The sequence below is a fragment of the Diceros bicornis genome, chromosome 34 (assembly GCF_020826845.1).
Source record: "Diceros bicornis minor isolate mBicDic1 chromosome 34, mDicBic1.mat.cur, whole genome shotgun sequence".
NCBI lineage: Eukaryota > Metazoa > Chordata > Mammalia > Perissodactyla > Rhinocerotidae > Diceros > Diceros bicornis.
In genome coordinates, this window is record NC_080773.1 from 26695397 (window position 1) to 26712264 (window position 16868).

At 46.9% G+C, this 16868-nt stretch overlaps 1 protein-coding gene across 1 annotated transcript; it reads left to right on the forward strand.

The window, feature by feature from the left end:
• Positions 1-1184: 1184 nt before the first annotated feature.
• On the forward strand, positions 1185-15645 carry LOC131397661 (sialic acid-binding Ig-like lectin 9). Its single transcript, XM_058530742.1, is given in 9 exon segments — positions 1185-1246; positions 5315-5385; positions 5843-6337; positions 6545-6823; positions 7052-7099; positions 8037-8294; positions 8946-9042; positions 9373-9469; positions 15206-15645. Coding segments are annotated over 9 exon segments (1596 nt in total). The 3' UTR covers positions 15395-15645.
• The last annotated feature ends 1223 nt before the right edge of the window (positions 15646-16868 follow it).

Here is a 16868-nt window from a genome sequence, read left to right on the forward strand (position 1 = left end):
TGAGAGAAAAAACAAATGTCCTGGAAAAAAAAAAGAAGGCAGTATACCAAGATGATCATCAGATGTTGTTGCCTCTGAGAGCGGGACCTGGTGTTGATGATGTTATAGATTGTACCGTGGGAAACACATAACCTCACATGTGAGATGGTGCTTAGCACAGAGTAGATGTTCAAGCAAGATTCAATAATGAGCGAAAATCAGCTGGTTTCCTCAAGATCTAGATCTAAATGTTCTATTAAGATATTTTAAAATTGTCCTTAAATGTAATAGTAAATTTGTTATTAGTGCCATCAAGTTGATTCTGACTTCTAGTGACCCTGTGTACAGCAAAGCAGAGCCCTGCCTGGTCTCTTTTGTGCCATCCTCTTATTCTCTGCTACTATATCGGACAAAGCTATGCTGCTGTTCATAAGGTTTTCGTGGCCATTTTTTTCCTATGTGGATGGCCAGTTCCTTCTTCCTATTCAGTGTTAGTCTGGAATTTCCACTGAAAACTGTCCACTATGGATGACCCTATTGGTATTTGAAATACTGGTGGCAAAGCTTTCAACATCAAAGCAACATTCAGCTGCCACAATATGACAACAAACAGACAGGTGGTGTAGTTCCCTGACAGGGAAACAAACCTGGGCTGTGGGAGTGAGAGCACTGAATCTTAACCACTAGAACACCACGGTTGGCAGTCAGTAAATAACGGTAATGAATACTTCTATTATAATAATTACTTTTGAAACTGATGGCCCTTCCCCCTTGAGTTCCTGTTACTGCATTTCTCAACTTCCCCACATAAAGCCCAATACTATCCTGGAATCTTTCTCTTCAGGTCCCCCTTGGTCTGTTCAATCTTAGGCCCAATGGTCTTTCTTATAGTCTCACTCTATAGACTATAAGTCTGGAACGACTTATAGTCGTTAGTTCCCTTAGGCAATTAGGGAATCCAGACTTGTAGAAGTGTCCTTAGGTGTGAACTAGGAAGCAGAGAGAAGCATAAGAGAACCTCAGCCCACTGATGAGAGGGTCTTCTTATCCCCAAATCCTTTTCTCGTAGGCAGGCCATAATTTCTCACTGCTCCAGGTTATATGGCTGCCTTGCTAGCCTGAGTCTTGGCTCCCTCACTTGAGGGGTCAGACCCCTCTCAGACCAGGAGACTTGGGAGCTCAGATCCAAGCCATAGTTCGGCACCATGGACAGCACCATCCCATTGCCTGCAGCTCACCAGGTCTACAATCATTCTTGGGAGGACAGGTATCCTGTTGTGTGCTGAGCCACCTTCACTGCATCCCAGACAAATTGGTTCAAGATAAGGCTCGGTGGAGGGATGTGTTCAGTATATCCCAGTAAACAAAGGATCTGTACACACACCTCCTTTTTAGGTCATCACCCCACAGTCCTGGGAATTGGTATCAACTACCCTGATGTATGATGTCTCCTGGAGTTTGTGTGACCATAGAAACCATCCAGCTCAATGTCTCCTATGAGTGTAGGGCCAGGACTCCCAGCACCCTGAGTGCAGTAGGGAATCCAAAGAGAGTTCAGGGCTTGGGATACTCAAAGCCTGGTTCCTGAGGACCAGACTGAGGAGGGGGAAAGAAGGATTCTCGATTCCATCTTCTATGCTGTTTCTGTGTCTCTAGAAGGGGGGAGGACCAACACTCATTCCACCCTTCACCATCGAAGAAGGAACTACTACATTTCATTCCAGATATTTCATTCCCATGGACATCATTGTCTTTCAAGAACATAGTCCAGGTAAGAAAGAATATTTTTTCTCTATGACTAGTTGGGAGCAGGGTCTCAGCCACCCCATAAGAGAGCTGGATTCCCAAGTTCACATGATGAGAAGGATGATGTCATACATGGGATGTCCTCACACCCCCATAGTCAAATTTCTGCCCACAAACCTTCCAGATCAAACCGTAATGAACTCAAGAGCTCCACTGAAATTCCCTCAGATATCACAAGATGAAGGCTTGGGGGCCAAGGGACAGGAGAATCAGCACAAAGTATTCAGAGGATAAAAGACAGATAGGTCTTGGAACCCAGAGTTTCTCTGGGAAAGGGAGACTCCAAACACTGACTCTTGAACAGTAAATGTCTCTCTAGTCAATGGATTATAAACTATTTCACGCGAATTATTTGCCCTCGGGAAAATATAGGGCATTTAAAATAGGATAAACATGAATTCAACCTTGGTTTCTCCACTTACTAAGGGAATGACAATTGGAAATTGTATCACTCTTCTGTGCCTTAGTTTCCTGCTCTGTAAAGTGGGTAAGTAAGAAACCGCATCTCACAAAGATGTTGAGACACACATAAAGCACTGTGGGGCCGGCCCGTGGCTTAGCGGTTAAGTGCGCGCGCTCTGCTACTGGCGGCCCGGGTTCGGAACCCCGGGCGGGCACCGACGCACCGCTTCTCCGGCCATGCTGAGGCCGCGTACCACATACAGCAACTAGAAGGATGTGCAGCTATGACAGACAACTATCTACTGGGGCTTTGGGGGAAAAAAATACAGAAAGAAAAAAAATTAAAAAAAAAAAAAGCACTGTGTACAGGTCCTTGTATGAGCTGTGTATTCATTGCATGCTGGTTCCTTATCCCTTGAAAATGCAAGCTCCTGCTGGCAACTAATGCTGATACTACAAGTACCAAGTCCCATTAGGTGTTGAATGAGCACAGGACATTTCAATAAAATGAACTAAAATTTCACCAGCAAAATCCAAACCAGGAAATGAGTAAAACATCACACCATACACATGTACGTGGGCTCGAGTGAAAATAATTAGAAGTTTGTAGTGTGGCACTGAAAATTTCCTGACTCTGAAGAGTTACTTCTTCTCAAGAAGCAGGAATCAAGAGGGAGAACTTAGACTGTTTCACTCCTAGTTTTGCTTTGGGCTCTTTCAGACAAGTGCATTGGAATGGTGGTGGTGACTGGGGCTGGACGTCTGACCCCTCAGGGCTCTCTATGTAGCATCTCTCTCCATCAGAGTCCCCCGGATTCCTTACACAGATGTCCAGGAATCCATGAGGCAGGAGTGGAAACTGCCAAGCCTTCTTAATATCAGAGCTATATGAGTCACAGTACATCTTGTCCTCCACGTTCTTTTGGTCAAACAGTCATGAACCCAATCCACGTTCAAGAGGAGGAGATAATAATGGCAAACACCATCTTGCAATGAGATGAGTGCCATGTTTGCATAAAGGAGGGGAGGAATTGTTTGGTGTTGTCTTTGGAAACTTGTCCCTACAGCTGCTCACCTGTCTGAGTGCCATCTGCCTCCTCCATTTGAGGAGGGATCACCCCTCTTTGTCAGGGATGTTGGGAAAATGAAATGGGAACAGATATGTAAATGGACAGCACAAAGCCTTCACCTATCCTGCCCTTGGACCTGTGACAACAGTCTCGTATTGTCCATAAGACATTCCTGAGGGTAGACATAGAGGAGAAACAGAGGTGTTTTCCTCCCCTGAGTTCCTCCCCCCAGGTAGACCTGAGCCCTGCCCAGAACATCTGACATCTTGACACTCCTGACTCCAGACACAAGGTCCTTGTGCTGTGTGATCAGGCCCCTCCACAGAGCTGCAGATATCTCCGAAGTCAGCACTCACCTCTGAATCAACACTACAGACAGCACCACAGACCTTTCCTAGGAATCCCCAAGAGCCAGGTAAGTCCTGGGAAGAGGGAGCATCCTCTATGCACGGTGACCTGATCCCTTCTGGGGCAGAGGTGTGGCTGGTCAAAAACAGAGCACATGACTTGGTGGCTGGCAGAGGATCTCCACAATGGTGGAGTGAGTGAGATTGAGAATATGATACTTGAGAGTCTAGGAATTTCCAGGGTACCAGGATCACCTGTGGAATTCACATCCCTTGTAACTGCCTGAGAGTCCACTCTGCGTCTACTTGGCCCATTCCACCCTGAGACTCACCTTTCAGTCTAGAAGAGCAAGAGCCTCTCCCTCCCCAGCCTGTGCTCCCCTCTCTTAGCCTTCTACACTATGGTTCTGGAATTGTCAGGTAACCTGTGTGTCTCACAACCAGGTATTGGCCTCTTTAAACGCAGGGGCTAGATCTGTCACATTCACCCCTTTACTGAAAAACTGAATTCACAGTGTACATGGTTGGTGAATGAATGAATAACTAAATGAATGAAATTTCCCCTCTCATCTCATGGGAACAGTTGAGAATTCTTCCCTCTCATGTTGACATAAACTTCCCGTCTCTCATCTAGTGAAACTTGGGCAGACAAAGATTGATGAAGTGGGTCCTGGTGCAGACAATGGTGCATAAGACAGAGCCCCTATGTGATTTGGCCAATTCACTTGTCCACTCTGGCCCTGAGTGTCTTCTTCTTCAAATTGGAGAAGTGGGACTAGAAGGCCCCACGGCTCTGATGACCTGTGGATCTTAAGTTCCTCTTTCGCAGAGTTACATTCTCTGTGGCTTCCTCAAGACTCCCCTTCCCATTCTTCTGCTTTTCTTTGCAAATTGGGGACCACAGGAAACAGAATGGGCATGGCCAATCCCTTGTCACAACAGATGCTGTAACTGGCCCTGCAGGGAGAGAGCGAGTGGCCAGAACAAGGGGGCCCAGGATGGGGATGGGGCTGCAGGCTGAGATTCCAGCTAACAATGCAGGAACTGATGATGGTGTGGGAGTGTCCATGCAGGCTCCAACCCCGCACCTTCCTTCTCCATGATCATTGCACTGACTCTCCTCCACGTTTTGTGTAACAGTTCTGAGAAGGGAAAAATATGGGATGGGCAGATTCATGAAATTGAATAGAGGAAAACAGATTGTAATTTTTTCTATGTATACAAAGTCTTAAAATAACATGTGTGAAGCCATAGTATTAAAGGCAGAATGCTTGATGATAAAACTACAGAGAAAAGCAGGGAAACAATTGGCATTACAGTGGGCCTGGGGTTCCTGGGGTGAAATGGGGTGTCGGGATAGGGAGGGGATGAGGGGGAGATCCTGGGTGCTCCCAATGTTCTGCTCTTGGGGGGTCTTCATTTTGTGAAAAATCACTCAGTTGTTCTTTTGGGGTAACTTCTCTGTATGTGTCTTATGCTTCCCTTAAAAAACATTTCAAGAAAACCCACATGGGTCTGAGGAAGCACCACTTCCCAGGATCCCACCACTTCCTCCCAGCCCCTACCACAAAGTTAAAATAACCTTCAGTGAACTCAGGTGCATGTCTCTTCTCTCATGAAATCCTCACCATCCCTGAGGGTGGATGACCCCCAGCCTAATGTCACTCACTCTGTGTCTCCTGTACATGTCTCCATGTCTTCCCATTACAGGGAGGTCCTGGTGCCAGGACACCTGTTGTCACCCCACTGGACAATGACTCTCAGGACAGTGTCCATGGCTGGTGTGTGACCTCGAGAACATAGAGGGGATGCCCACCATGTGGGTGCTGAGGGAGTGAGGACAGTCGGCCTTCCTCATCATCTGGGTACCTGAGTTGCAACTCTGGCTGGACCAACCACCACAGGTATCTACAGCCTGTGAGTCAGTAGGTTTGACCAGAAGAGACGTATTTCACTTTGCAGAAAATGACCTTCCAAGGGGAAGTGCATCCATAGGGAGGCAGGAGATGGGGTTCAGGCCCCGAATAGGGTGTGAATTTGGGTGAGGTTCTCACCCTCCCTGGACAAGGCTCCTCAGGAGTGGACATGGGAGGTGGATGGTTGACTCCAAAGGCTGTCCTGGTCCCAACAGTGTCTGGGGGTGAAATTCCTCCTCTGAGCAGGGTCACTGTTCTGACCTCACCCACATCTTCTTGTTGGAGCCTCCTCTAAATCTGAAACTCTTAGTTCCTGAGACAGAACCCCGAGAAACGGACTGTCCCTGGAGGAACCTGAGACTGTCAACCTCAGACACCCTTCTGCTTCAGCTGCTCACCCTTCTCTGGTGGAGGGAGAGGGCCGAGGGCCAGGGGAGGCCCAGGAAAAATTACAAGGATTACAAACTGCAAGTGCAGGGGTTGGTGACGGTGCAGGAGGGTCTGTGTGTGCGGGTGCCCTGCTCCTTCTCCTACCCCCGGGATGGCTGGAATGTGTCTACTCCAGCTCATGGCTACTGGTTCCAGGAAGGAGCCAGTACAGACCGAGATCTTCCAGTGGCCACAAACAACCCTGATCAAAAAGTGCGGGAGGAGACCCAGGCCCGATTTCACCTCTTTGGACACCCTCGGACCTACAACTGCTCCCTGGACATCAGAGATGCCAAGAGGAGGGACAGTGGAAGATACTTTTTTCGGGTGGAGAGAGGAAATACAAAATTTGATTACAAATTTAACCGTCTCTTTGTGCATGTGTTGGGTAAGGAGTGGACTCCAGGAGAGGCCACAGGGGAAGGACATGGGGGTTCCAGGGCAGGCCTGGGATAAGACCCCACTTCAGGGAGGTATTGAGGGTACAGCATATTGGAGTTTAGAGAGAGGATCTGGACCAAAGTCTGAGGCTTCTCTCATAGTGGCAACTCAGACTCTACCTCCTGATCCCCATGTGTCTCCATCTCCTCACCAGCCCTGACCCACACACCCCTCATCCTCATCCTGGGGACCCTGGAGTCTGGCCACCCCAGGAACTTGACCTGCTCTGTGTCCTGGGCCTGCGAGTGGGGCACACCGCCCATCTTCTCCTGGACGTCAGCTGCCCTCACCTCCCTGGGCCCCAGGAACCACCTCTCCTCTGTGCTCACCCTCACCCCACGGCCCCAGGACCACAGTACCAACCTCACTTGTCAGGTGAAGTTCCCTGCGGCTGGTGTGACTGTGGAAAGGACCATCCACCTCAACGTGTCCTGTGAGTGCTGGGCCAAAACTGCTGGTACCCTATTGGTGTCCTGAGGGCCTCGGGTGTGGAGGTGTCAGGGCCTCAGACACCAGTGTGAGGTCCTAGATTCCAGGCTGAGGGGCATCAGGAGGATGCCCAACTCCACCTTTCCCCCGTTTATGCAGCTCCTGGGGACAAGGACCCATGTCCACCCAGCCCTCACCATTGATGGGCGGCCACCATGTCTTTCTGTCCCAGACTCTCCACAGAACTTGACCGTCACTGTCTTCCTAGGAAACAGCACAGGTAGGAACCAGCCCAGGAACCCTCCTGGGCTGGAGGGAGCAGGGCCTCTGCCAGCACAGGACAGTGCCAGTCCCGGCCTTACCCTGGACTCACCCTGGTGACCAGAGACCCTCTTGTGGTTGAACTCGGTGGTCTCTCCCATTCTCAGCCCCCATGGCCACAATGAGCAGCTGTCCCCATCGGCCCCTCACTCCCCTCAGACATCTCTACCATCCTCAACTGCACAAGGAGAACAAGAAAATATTCACAAGGTAGACCCCACCTCTCGGGCTCCTTATCATTCATCTTCTGATGACCCTTCAGCCTTGTCTTTTTATTTTCCCTAACAATTGCTTATTTAAGTACTTTTGAAAGGTAATGTATTCTCATGGACAAAAATCAAAACGTTAAGACAGAGTCTGTCCTTCTGATGCCCAGTTCCCTACTGGGAAGTGACCAGTGTCCACAGGCTGCTCTGAGCCTTGCTTTGTTCACCCAAAGAATCTTAGGGGTCATTTGATGTCAGTAGTACAGACTGTCCTCATTCTTCTCCGTGACTGTGCTGTATTCCATGGATGGATTCTGATTTGTATGCATCTTCTGTTAATGGAAAAATCAAGCCATTTATTTTATTCCAGCAGTTCTAGTTAGAAACAGAAACACTGCAATGAACCATCTTGTATCTCCTTTCACAAGTGTGTTTGTGTGTGTCTGTAGGATAGTTCATAAAAAGAAAATAGAGCTGCTTCATATGTTCTATGCAACTTTGCGAGATAACGCCAAGTTGTCCTGCATGGAGGGCGGACAAGTTTACCTTCCCACCAGTGAAGGGTGAAAGTGTGTGTTTTCTTGCACTTCAACTTATGTCTGTGTGTCCGTCCTGTTTAGCCTTCTTCTGCATCCTTCCACTTTGTCTCCATCTCTTTGTCTCTCTGACCCTCCGTCTCTTCTTCTCCAGCACCCACAACCCTGAAGAATGGGTCATCTCTTTCAGTCCTGGAGGGTCAGTCTCTGATCCTGGTCAGTGTGGTCGACAGCAACCCCCCTGCCAGGCTGAGCTGGGCCCACAGGAATCAGACCCTGACCCCCTCACAGCCCTCAAACCCTGGGGTCCTGGAGCTGCCCCAGGTGGAGTCGGGGCATGAGGGTGAATTCACCTGCCAAGCTCAGCACCCTCGGGGCTCCCTGCATGTCTCCCTGAGCCTCTCTCTGCAGAGTGAGTGCACCGGTGGATGGGGGAGGGGCTGGAAGAGGAGGACAGCACCCACCCCACCCCACAGTCCACCCAGCAGCCCCCTGAGCTTCAGAGGGGAACTCAGCTCTGCTCTGTGCTCGGCTGTGAGGCCCGGAAATCCCCCGGGACTCAGAGTGTCACTGTCATCTTCCTGCCGGGACAGGGCTGTGGGGTGGGGCGAGGGCTGGAGGGGGAGCCAGGGAAGGAGGTGGGTCTTGGAGGAGAGGGGCTGGGGCCTGGACAGATGTGTCTGGGGACACAAGGTCCCTGCTTTGCAGAGCCAGGTGGGTTGGGCGAGTGAGGCACTTCCCAAGGGCCCAAAATTTAAGGAGAAGCCAAAAAAAACTCAGCAATCAAGAGAAATAATATGCAATCCTCTGTTCAAATATAAATGAGTGCAAAATAAATGCCACAATGAACAAAATGTCAATGTTTTAAATCAAGACAGGCTGCAACCCCGCTCTTGTATGCCTCACTCTCCTCACCCTCACCCCTGCCCCTCCCCCGACCCATCTCCCTGTTTTTGCACCTGGCAAAGGGGCCTGAACACAGAAGTGTGGGGTCCTACAGGGACTGAGAGGAAAAGAGACCAAGTTCTCAGAGGGGAATCGCTAATAATCCAATCCTCTGCAGGAAAAGCGTGTCCTTTATCAGGAGTGGCGCTGGGTGCAGTCTGGGGAGCAAGTGCTAAGACTCTGCTCTTCCTGTCCTTCTGCGTCATCATCATCATGTGAGCAGGGATCTGGGGAGGGAGGGAGAGCCCTGTGGTGGGAGGGCAGGCAGCCACGGATGCCTGAACCCAGAGCCGGAGGGACTGGGTGGGTCCAGATCCTGAATCAAGGGCAGGTCCCCTGACACCCGGGTGAGTCTGTCACAAACCTCTGGCCCCAGTGTCCGGGAGGGAGGAACCTGTGCTCTCAACCCTGAGGTCTCTGGGACAGGAGCCCTCTCCCACCTCAGTCACCCTTCCAGCCCATTGAGAGAGAACAGAGGAGGGGTCAGTCTGTCCACTGCACCCTGAGCTGGTCGTACTGAGAGGTTCTCTGGTCTCTTCACTCAGAGTGAGGTCCCGCAGGAAGAAAGCAGCAAGGCCAACAGTGGGCTTTGAAGGCATGGACATGGAAGGTGCAAACCCTGTCACAAGGTAAGTTCCTCAGGTGAATGACCTGGGCATCTCCCCATCTGGAATTTTGCCTGGATTCCTCCCCCAGGATCGTTCCCTGGATTGCTCCACTCAGCAAGGACAAGGCTGCTCTAGTCATCTCCTCCTCCTCCCCTCAAGTCAGATCCTCATCTTGCTGACAGCATGACAGCCCCTCCTCTTTCCTTCAGACCATGCAGGGATGAGTCACCTTCTCTCTACCCTCCCTTCTTCTGCTACAGCCAAAAATTCACCACGTCTTGTCCATTTTTCCTCCTAAGAACTGCTAGCATCAGTCTCCCTCTCTCCATCTTGACCCACGTCTTTGCTGAGGCTTTAGGATCTCTTTCCTGGACCCCTCATCTCCCTGCCTCTCATCTCTCTTGCTCTACACAGAGCGATCATTTAAAAGCCATCATTGTCCAGTTCCTCTGCTTTTGAACATCTCTTTGCCCCCATCATCTAGAGCAGAGGCCGGCAAATTTTTTCTACCAAGGACCACAAAGTAAATATTTTTGGCTTTGTGGTCCATTGAGTCTCTGTTGCAGTGTTGCAACTGTGTTGTTGCAACATGAAATAGCCATAGACCATATGTAAATGAATGAGCATGGCTATGTTCCAATAAAACTTTATTTACAAACACAGGAAGTGGGCCTGATTTGATTCACAGGCTGTATTCGTTTGCTGACTCCTGACCTAGAGAATAAAGCTCCAACTCCTCAGCCCACAGCCCTGCATATTCTGACCTTTCTGCACCCACCTCTCCAGGAGGGCCAGGGTTAGGGTGAGGAGAGTGAGGCACTTGCCTGAGATACAAAATGTAGAAAGGTGCCCAAAATAGCAGTATTCAGGATAATATGTTAATGTAGTATTTAAAAAAAATCAAAATTAATAAAAAAAACCATGGTGAGAAAAATATCAAAAATATAAATAATAGAAGAACTAGCAGACTGAAGTTACTTAATAATTATTTAAGATCATAACTTGGTCAGCAGAAACTGTCACACGTGGCAGCATTCTCATTTGAAAATGAGAGCATCAGAGAAGGAGATTTTGAAAATATTCTCTCTGCATTTGCTTCCAGAAAGCCAGGAAAGCAACATTATAACAAATTCTGATTTGGGTACACATATAATCATTCAACTTAATGTTTTAATATACAACACTTTTCAAGTTTTCAATCATGTTTCAATTATTTCAATATTCTGGAAAAAACGAGCACTAAAAATACGTGAAAACCTGTATATCTTTAGGGCACACGTTTCTTCTTCTGCCTCAGGCTCCAATTGGTTCAGAAGGGCACTCTTACTAATCCTGGGTTATTTACATTTTTGATTTTTTTTCTCCATGTGTTTTCTTTCTTTCTTTCTTTTTTTGCATTCATTTTCATTTTAAAAATGTTGCAAAAAAATGTTTTTAGGGCACTGTTCCCACGGCTTAGTGGTTAAGTTCAGTGTGCTCTCCTTCCGTGGCTTGGATTTGCAGGTTCAGCTCCTGCGCGGGGACCTAGACCACTTGTCAGCCATGGTGTGGCAGCGTCCCACGTGCAAACTAGAGGAACACTGGCACAGATGTTAGCTCAAAAACAAACAAACAAGCAAACAAAAAAACAATGTTATTTACCTCAACTAAAGAAGCATTTGGCTCCCCTTTTAATTTTGCATTTTGGGCAAGTGGCTCACTTGCCTCACCCTGATCCTAGCCCCACTCTCCAGTCCACTTCCTCCACTGCCCCACCTCCCAGTCATATCCGTCCACCTGGACTTTTCATCGTCATGAACCAGAACAAGTTTTCTTGCCTTTGGGTCTTTGCATGGGCTGTTCCTCCTCTAATGTTCTTCCCTCCCCATTTCCACTCATTCATTCCTATTCAGCCTTCAAGCTCTGATGGACACACTTTTCATTATTTATTGCATTCAGAGTGTGACTTGAAGCCTTTGGAAGGTTTTGAGGGGCAAGGTAACATGCATCTTTTCATTCATTAATTCCTTCAGGAAATGTTTTTGAGCACCTACCAACTGGGAAGCACTGTAGGTACCAGAGACCCGTCTATGAAAAAAATTTAAAATCTTGGCTCAGTGAGGTTTTTTTCTAGACAGAGGAGGATAATCAAACCAGTAAAAAAAAAAAAAAAAAAAAAAAAACAGAAAACAAATAAGTGAGTAGAATATGCAAGATAGATGTGTACTTTGGGGAAAAGACAGCGTACAGGGAAGAGGGAGTGTTGGGGGACTTGTGCAGTGCTCTTGGGATTTATTTATTTGTTGTAGTGAAAATCACAGAACATAAATTTACCATCTTAACCACTCTTAACTGTACAGTTGTGCCACAGATCTCTAGAACTTTTTAATCTTACAAAACCAAAATTCTGTACTCATTGAAGAACTTCCCAATTCCCCCACCACCCCAGTCCCTGCAACCACCATTCTGCTTTTTGTCTCTATGGGTTTGACTACTCTAGTTACCCCATATTACTGGAATCATGCAGTATTTGTCTTTTGTGACCAGTTTATTTCACTTAGCATAATGTCCTCAAGGTTCATCCATGTTGTAGCATGTGACAGGATTTCCTTCTTTTTAAAGACTGTTTAATATTCCATGGTACATATACACCACATTTTCTTTATTCATTCCTCTGTTGATGAATATTTGGGCTGCTTTCACATCCTTGCTACTGTGAATAATACTGCAATGAACATGAGTGTGCAAATATCTCTTCGAGAGTCTGCTTTCAATATTTTTAATAAATACTCATAAGCGGAATTGCTAGATCATATGGTAATTCAATTTTTAATATTTTGAGGAACTTCCACAGTGTTTTCCATAGTAGCTGCACTGTCTTACATTTCCATCAACAGTGCACAAGTGTTTGAGTTTCTCCACATCTTCACCAACACTTGTTATTTTTTGTTTTATATAGTGGCCACCCTAATGAGTGTGAGGCGATACCTCATTGTAGTTTTGATTTGCATTTCTCTAACCATGAGTGATGTTGAACGTCTTTCCATACGCTTGTTCACTATTTGTACGTTTTCTTTGGAGAAATGTTTAATTCAAGTTATTTACTCATTTTTAATAGAGTTATTTTGTGGCTGTTGTTGCATTCTAGGAGTTCTTTGTATATTCTGGATGTTAACCCCTTATGCAATACATGATTTGCAAATATTCTCTCCCATTCCATAGATTGACTTGTGGTTTTGTTAGTGACATTTGAACAAAGGCATGAAGAAGGCTCAAGAGTTTGCAATCTGACTGTGTGATCCAAGAGTCCTCCAGGAAGAGGGAACAGCAGGTGCAAACACTCAGACACAGGAGGTTGACCAGTGAGTGTAGGAGCAGCGAGGAAGTCCGTGTGACTAGACAGAGGGAGGCAAGAGCCAACAAGCAGGAAATGATTTTGGGGAAGGCAGCATGTGAAATCATGTCTGCACATATAGGACACTGTGGGAATCAGGAGAATTTTGGGCAGAAGAAGGACATGATCCAACTTTCATTTTCACAGGACCCTCTGGCTGCTGTGTGCAGAGAGACTGTTTGTGTCAGGGAAGTTAGAAAGGGGGCTGGTGAAACATTCCAGGCAGGAGATAATGTTGGCTGGAACCAGGATGGCAAGAGGATGGGGCCTGATTTGATTCTGGGTGAATTCTGAAGTTAAGGCTACTGAGAATTGCTAATAGATTGGGAATGGGGTGTGAGTGACAGAAAGGGGTCAAGGATGACTCCTAGATTTCTGCACTGAGCAGCCGGAAGAAGGGAGGCACCAATCACTGAGGTTGAGAGGATTGGAGGAAGGAATTTGGGGGAAAAAAGAAGTTCAGTTTGAATATGTTGAGTTTTCTGTTTGTTTTGACAAGGGAATGGGTATTTCAAGTATATCTTTGGATCAAAGTCTTTCCAGAGAGGAGAAGGAGCTGGAGGTATGGATTTGGGAGTCATCAGCCTATGGATCAGATGAAGCCAATATAGTGGATGAGATCACAAAGCAAAGTTGAAGAAGGAAAGAGTCCGGGGCTGCTCCAGTATTACGGGGCTAGGGAGATGGGGAGCAACCAGCAGGGGGCTGCCAGCAAGGTTAATGGACCCGGAATGTGTGATGTACTTAAGTCTAAAGGGGCTTTCCTTTAGGGCAGGTGTGCAGTTAGGTCACCTGATGCGGCAAAGTTCAGAGAGGTGAGGACTGAAAGATGGCCACTTGGATTTCACCAGCAGAGGCCACTGGTGTGCTTGATAACAGCAGCGTCGGGAAGTGGTTGTGTGTGTGTGTGTGTGAATCTCAATTTGAATAATCAAGAGAATGGGAGGGGCAAAAATGTTAACAATTCTGGTGAAGAGTTCTCTTGTCAAGTGGAGCAGCAAAGAAGGATGCTCTCCAGGCAGCACCTGTCACCCTCCTCCATGTGAGTCTGTATTAGATTCTTGTTCCTTATGTAATGAATTAACACAAACTTAGTGGCTTCCAACAACATAAATTTATTGTCTTACAGTTCTGGAGGTCACAAGTCCAAAATGGGTTTCACTGGGCTAAAATGAAGGCATTGGCAGGCAGGGCTACGTTCCTTCTGGGGGGTCCAGGGGAAAATGCATTTTCTTGCCTTTTTCAGCCTCTAGAGGGCGCCTGCCTTCCTTGGGTCATGGCTCCTTCTTCTCCATCTTCAAGGCCAGAAGCACAGTGTCTTCAAATCTCTCTCTGCCTCCTTCTTTCACATGTAAAGACCCTTGTGATTACATTGGGCCTGTCCACTTAATCCAGGAGGATCTCCCCACCTCAATATCCTTAACTTAACTCCATCTGCAAAGTTCCTTTTGCCATGTAATGTAACACAGTCACAGGTTCCTGGGGGTTAGGGCTTGGACATCTTTAGGGGCTGTTAGTCTGCCTATCACAGGGACATAATTTCTTTGACTGGCTTGTCCTCCCACCAAACTGTGAGCTTCCCGCAGGTGCCATGCTTGCATCAAGGCCCTGTAATCCTTTCTCGCTTACCCAGTTCCTGTCCATCATATCGTAATTCACAATTAGATACTTATTTGCTTAACTCATATTTTGCTGCCTCCCTCAATTAAAGAGTAAGCTGCAAGAATTCAGGGTCTGTGTCTGCTGTGTCCACCACAGAAGATCCAGCACCCAGCTCAGGGCCTCACACAGAGGGGGCCTCAGGCTTTGAGGTCAGAAGGAACTGGATTGGATCCTCGTTTTCCTCAGGGACTTTTTTTTTTTTCTAGTGAGGAAGATTAGCCCTGAGCTAACGTCTGTTGCCAATCCTCCTCGTTTTGTTGAGGAATATTGGCCCTGGGCTAACATCCTTGCCCATCTTCCTCTATCTTATATGTGGGACGCCTGCCACAGCATGGCTTGATATGCCATGCGTAGGTCTATGCCTGGGATCCAAAAGTGCGAACCCTGTGCCACCAATGTGGAGCACACGAACTTAACCACTATGCCACCAGGCTGGCCCCTTCGTCAAGGACTTTGAGCATGCTGCTTACTTGGTTCACCTCAGTTTTCATATCTATAAAATGGACACAATAATAGTATCTTCCTTACGGGGTTGTTGCGGGAAGTTCATGAGATTAGCAAATACCAAATAAGGTGCTCACTAAGTATTAAATATTTGAGGAAAGCATGAATGATGAGATCTCAACAAAAATGTCTGTGGGATGAATGGATGAGGCAATTCATGCGCTTCTCTCCCAGACACTCTCTGCCTTACTCTGCTGTTCTGCTCTGACTCCCCGCACTCCCTCTACTCAGGGTCCCCTGACTGAATCCCAGGCAGACAGCCTCCCAGCCCACCCTCCCCCAGATGTGGCTGCCCTCTGCTCAGGGGAGGAAGAAGAACACCATTATGCATCTTTCAGCTTTTGTGGGATGAAGCCTTAGGACCCACAGGAATGGGAGGCCGCTGGTAGTGAGTACTCAGAGATCAAGATCCACAAGTGAGAAACTGCAGAGATTCAACCCTGGCTTGAGGGATCACGGCCCCTGTGGGGCAAAGAAAAAGTCAGGGCTGATTCCATAGAGTTAAAATCCCTCTTACTAGTGCAAAGAACACAGACTTTGGAACCAAAGTATTTTGAGTTTGAGTCCACACTCTGCCTCTTTACTAAGTAAGTGACAGACCAACCCCTACCTCTCTGCCTCAGTTTCCTGCTCTGTGCAACGTGGGAGAGAAGCCCCACCTGCAAGGTTGTAGTGAGAATCCTTGGAGTAAAATCCTATCAGAGCACCTGCCACAAAGTGTATGCTGAACACATGCTGGATCCCGGTGCTTTAAATAGAAAGGTCCTGCTGGGATTTTCTCCCGACTCTGGAGGGGACCAGCGTCAGACCTCAGACCTTGCACACTGAGGTCCCTCCTCCTGGAATGTCCTCCCACTGGACCTTCATCTGCCTCTGTCTTTGAAAGTTGAGCTTAAGAGTGGGCTTCTGGGTTGAGAACTGGAAAGCCAGGCAGCAGCTCATGGTCTCCCCTGTAGAGACAAATCAAATGAATGAGGAAGGTTCCCAAATGTTCACACAACTGTCTGATGAGTGGAACAACATGATCCCCAAATTCTTCTACAGCACCCGGAAGAAGACAGTAATATATCACAGCAGTCACTTCATAAAGTAGCCTTGATGGAAAGAAATCAAAGGATTGGATGAAGCTTTAAAAACTCCCTACAAATTATCCCCTGCCCACTTACAACAGCAGCAAGAAACATAAGGCACTAAGGAACATTTTTTAAATTTAAACGTGCAATACCTCCATACTGAAAACTCCAGAATATTGCTCGTAGAAATTAAAGATCCTAATGATTGAAGAACTATAGCATGTTCATGGATGGGAAGACACAGCATTGTTAAGATGTCAGTTTTCTCCATATTGATTTCAAGCAATCCCAGTCAATAGACAAATATATATGAATGTATATATATATATATAATTATACATACATATATGTATAAATATACACACACACACACATAGATAAATTGAAAAGCTGATTCTAAAATTTATTTGGAAATGTAAAGACCCAGAATAACAAAACAATCTTGAAAAAGAAGAACACAGTTGGAGAAATCAGACTTTACTGTAAAGTAGAGTCATAAAGAGAGTGTGTTGTGGACAGAACAGAGTCCATAAATAGACCGACACGTTATACATGGTCCACTGAACAGCACCCAGTCTATTCAATTGGGGAGAGGAAGGACTCCTGAACAAATGTCGTAGAACTAGTAGGCCAAGATTTGAAACCTATGAACCTTATAAATATTATAATTGGTTTATGTAATTCGAATCAGGTGTTATGTACTTACATGGTTTTTTCACTCAGAATTGTGCTTTTTGAGATTCATCCACGTTGTTGTGCATATCAGTATTTTGTTCCTTTATTGCTGAGTAGGATTCAGTGTATCACACTTGGTTTATTCT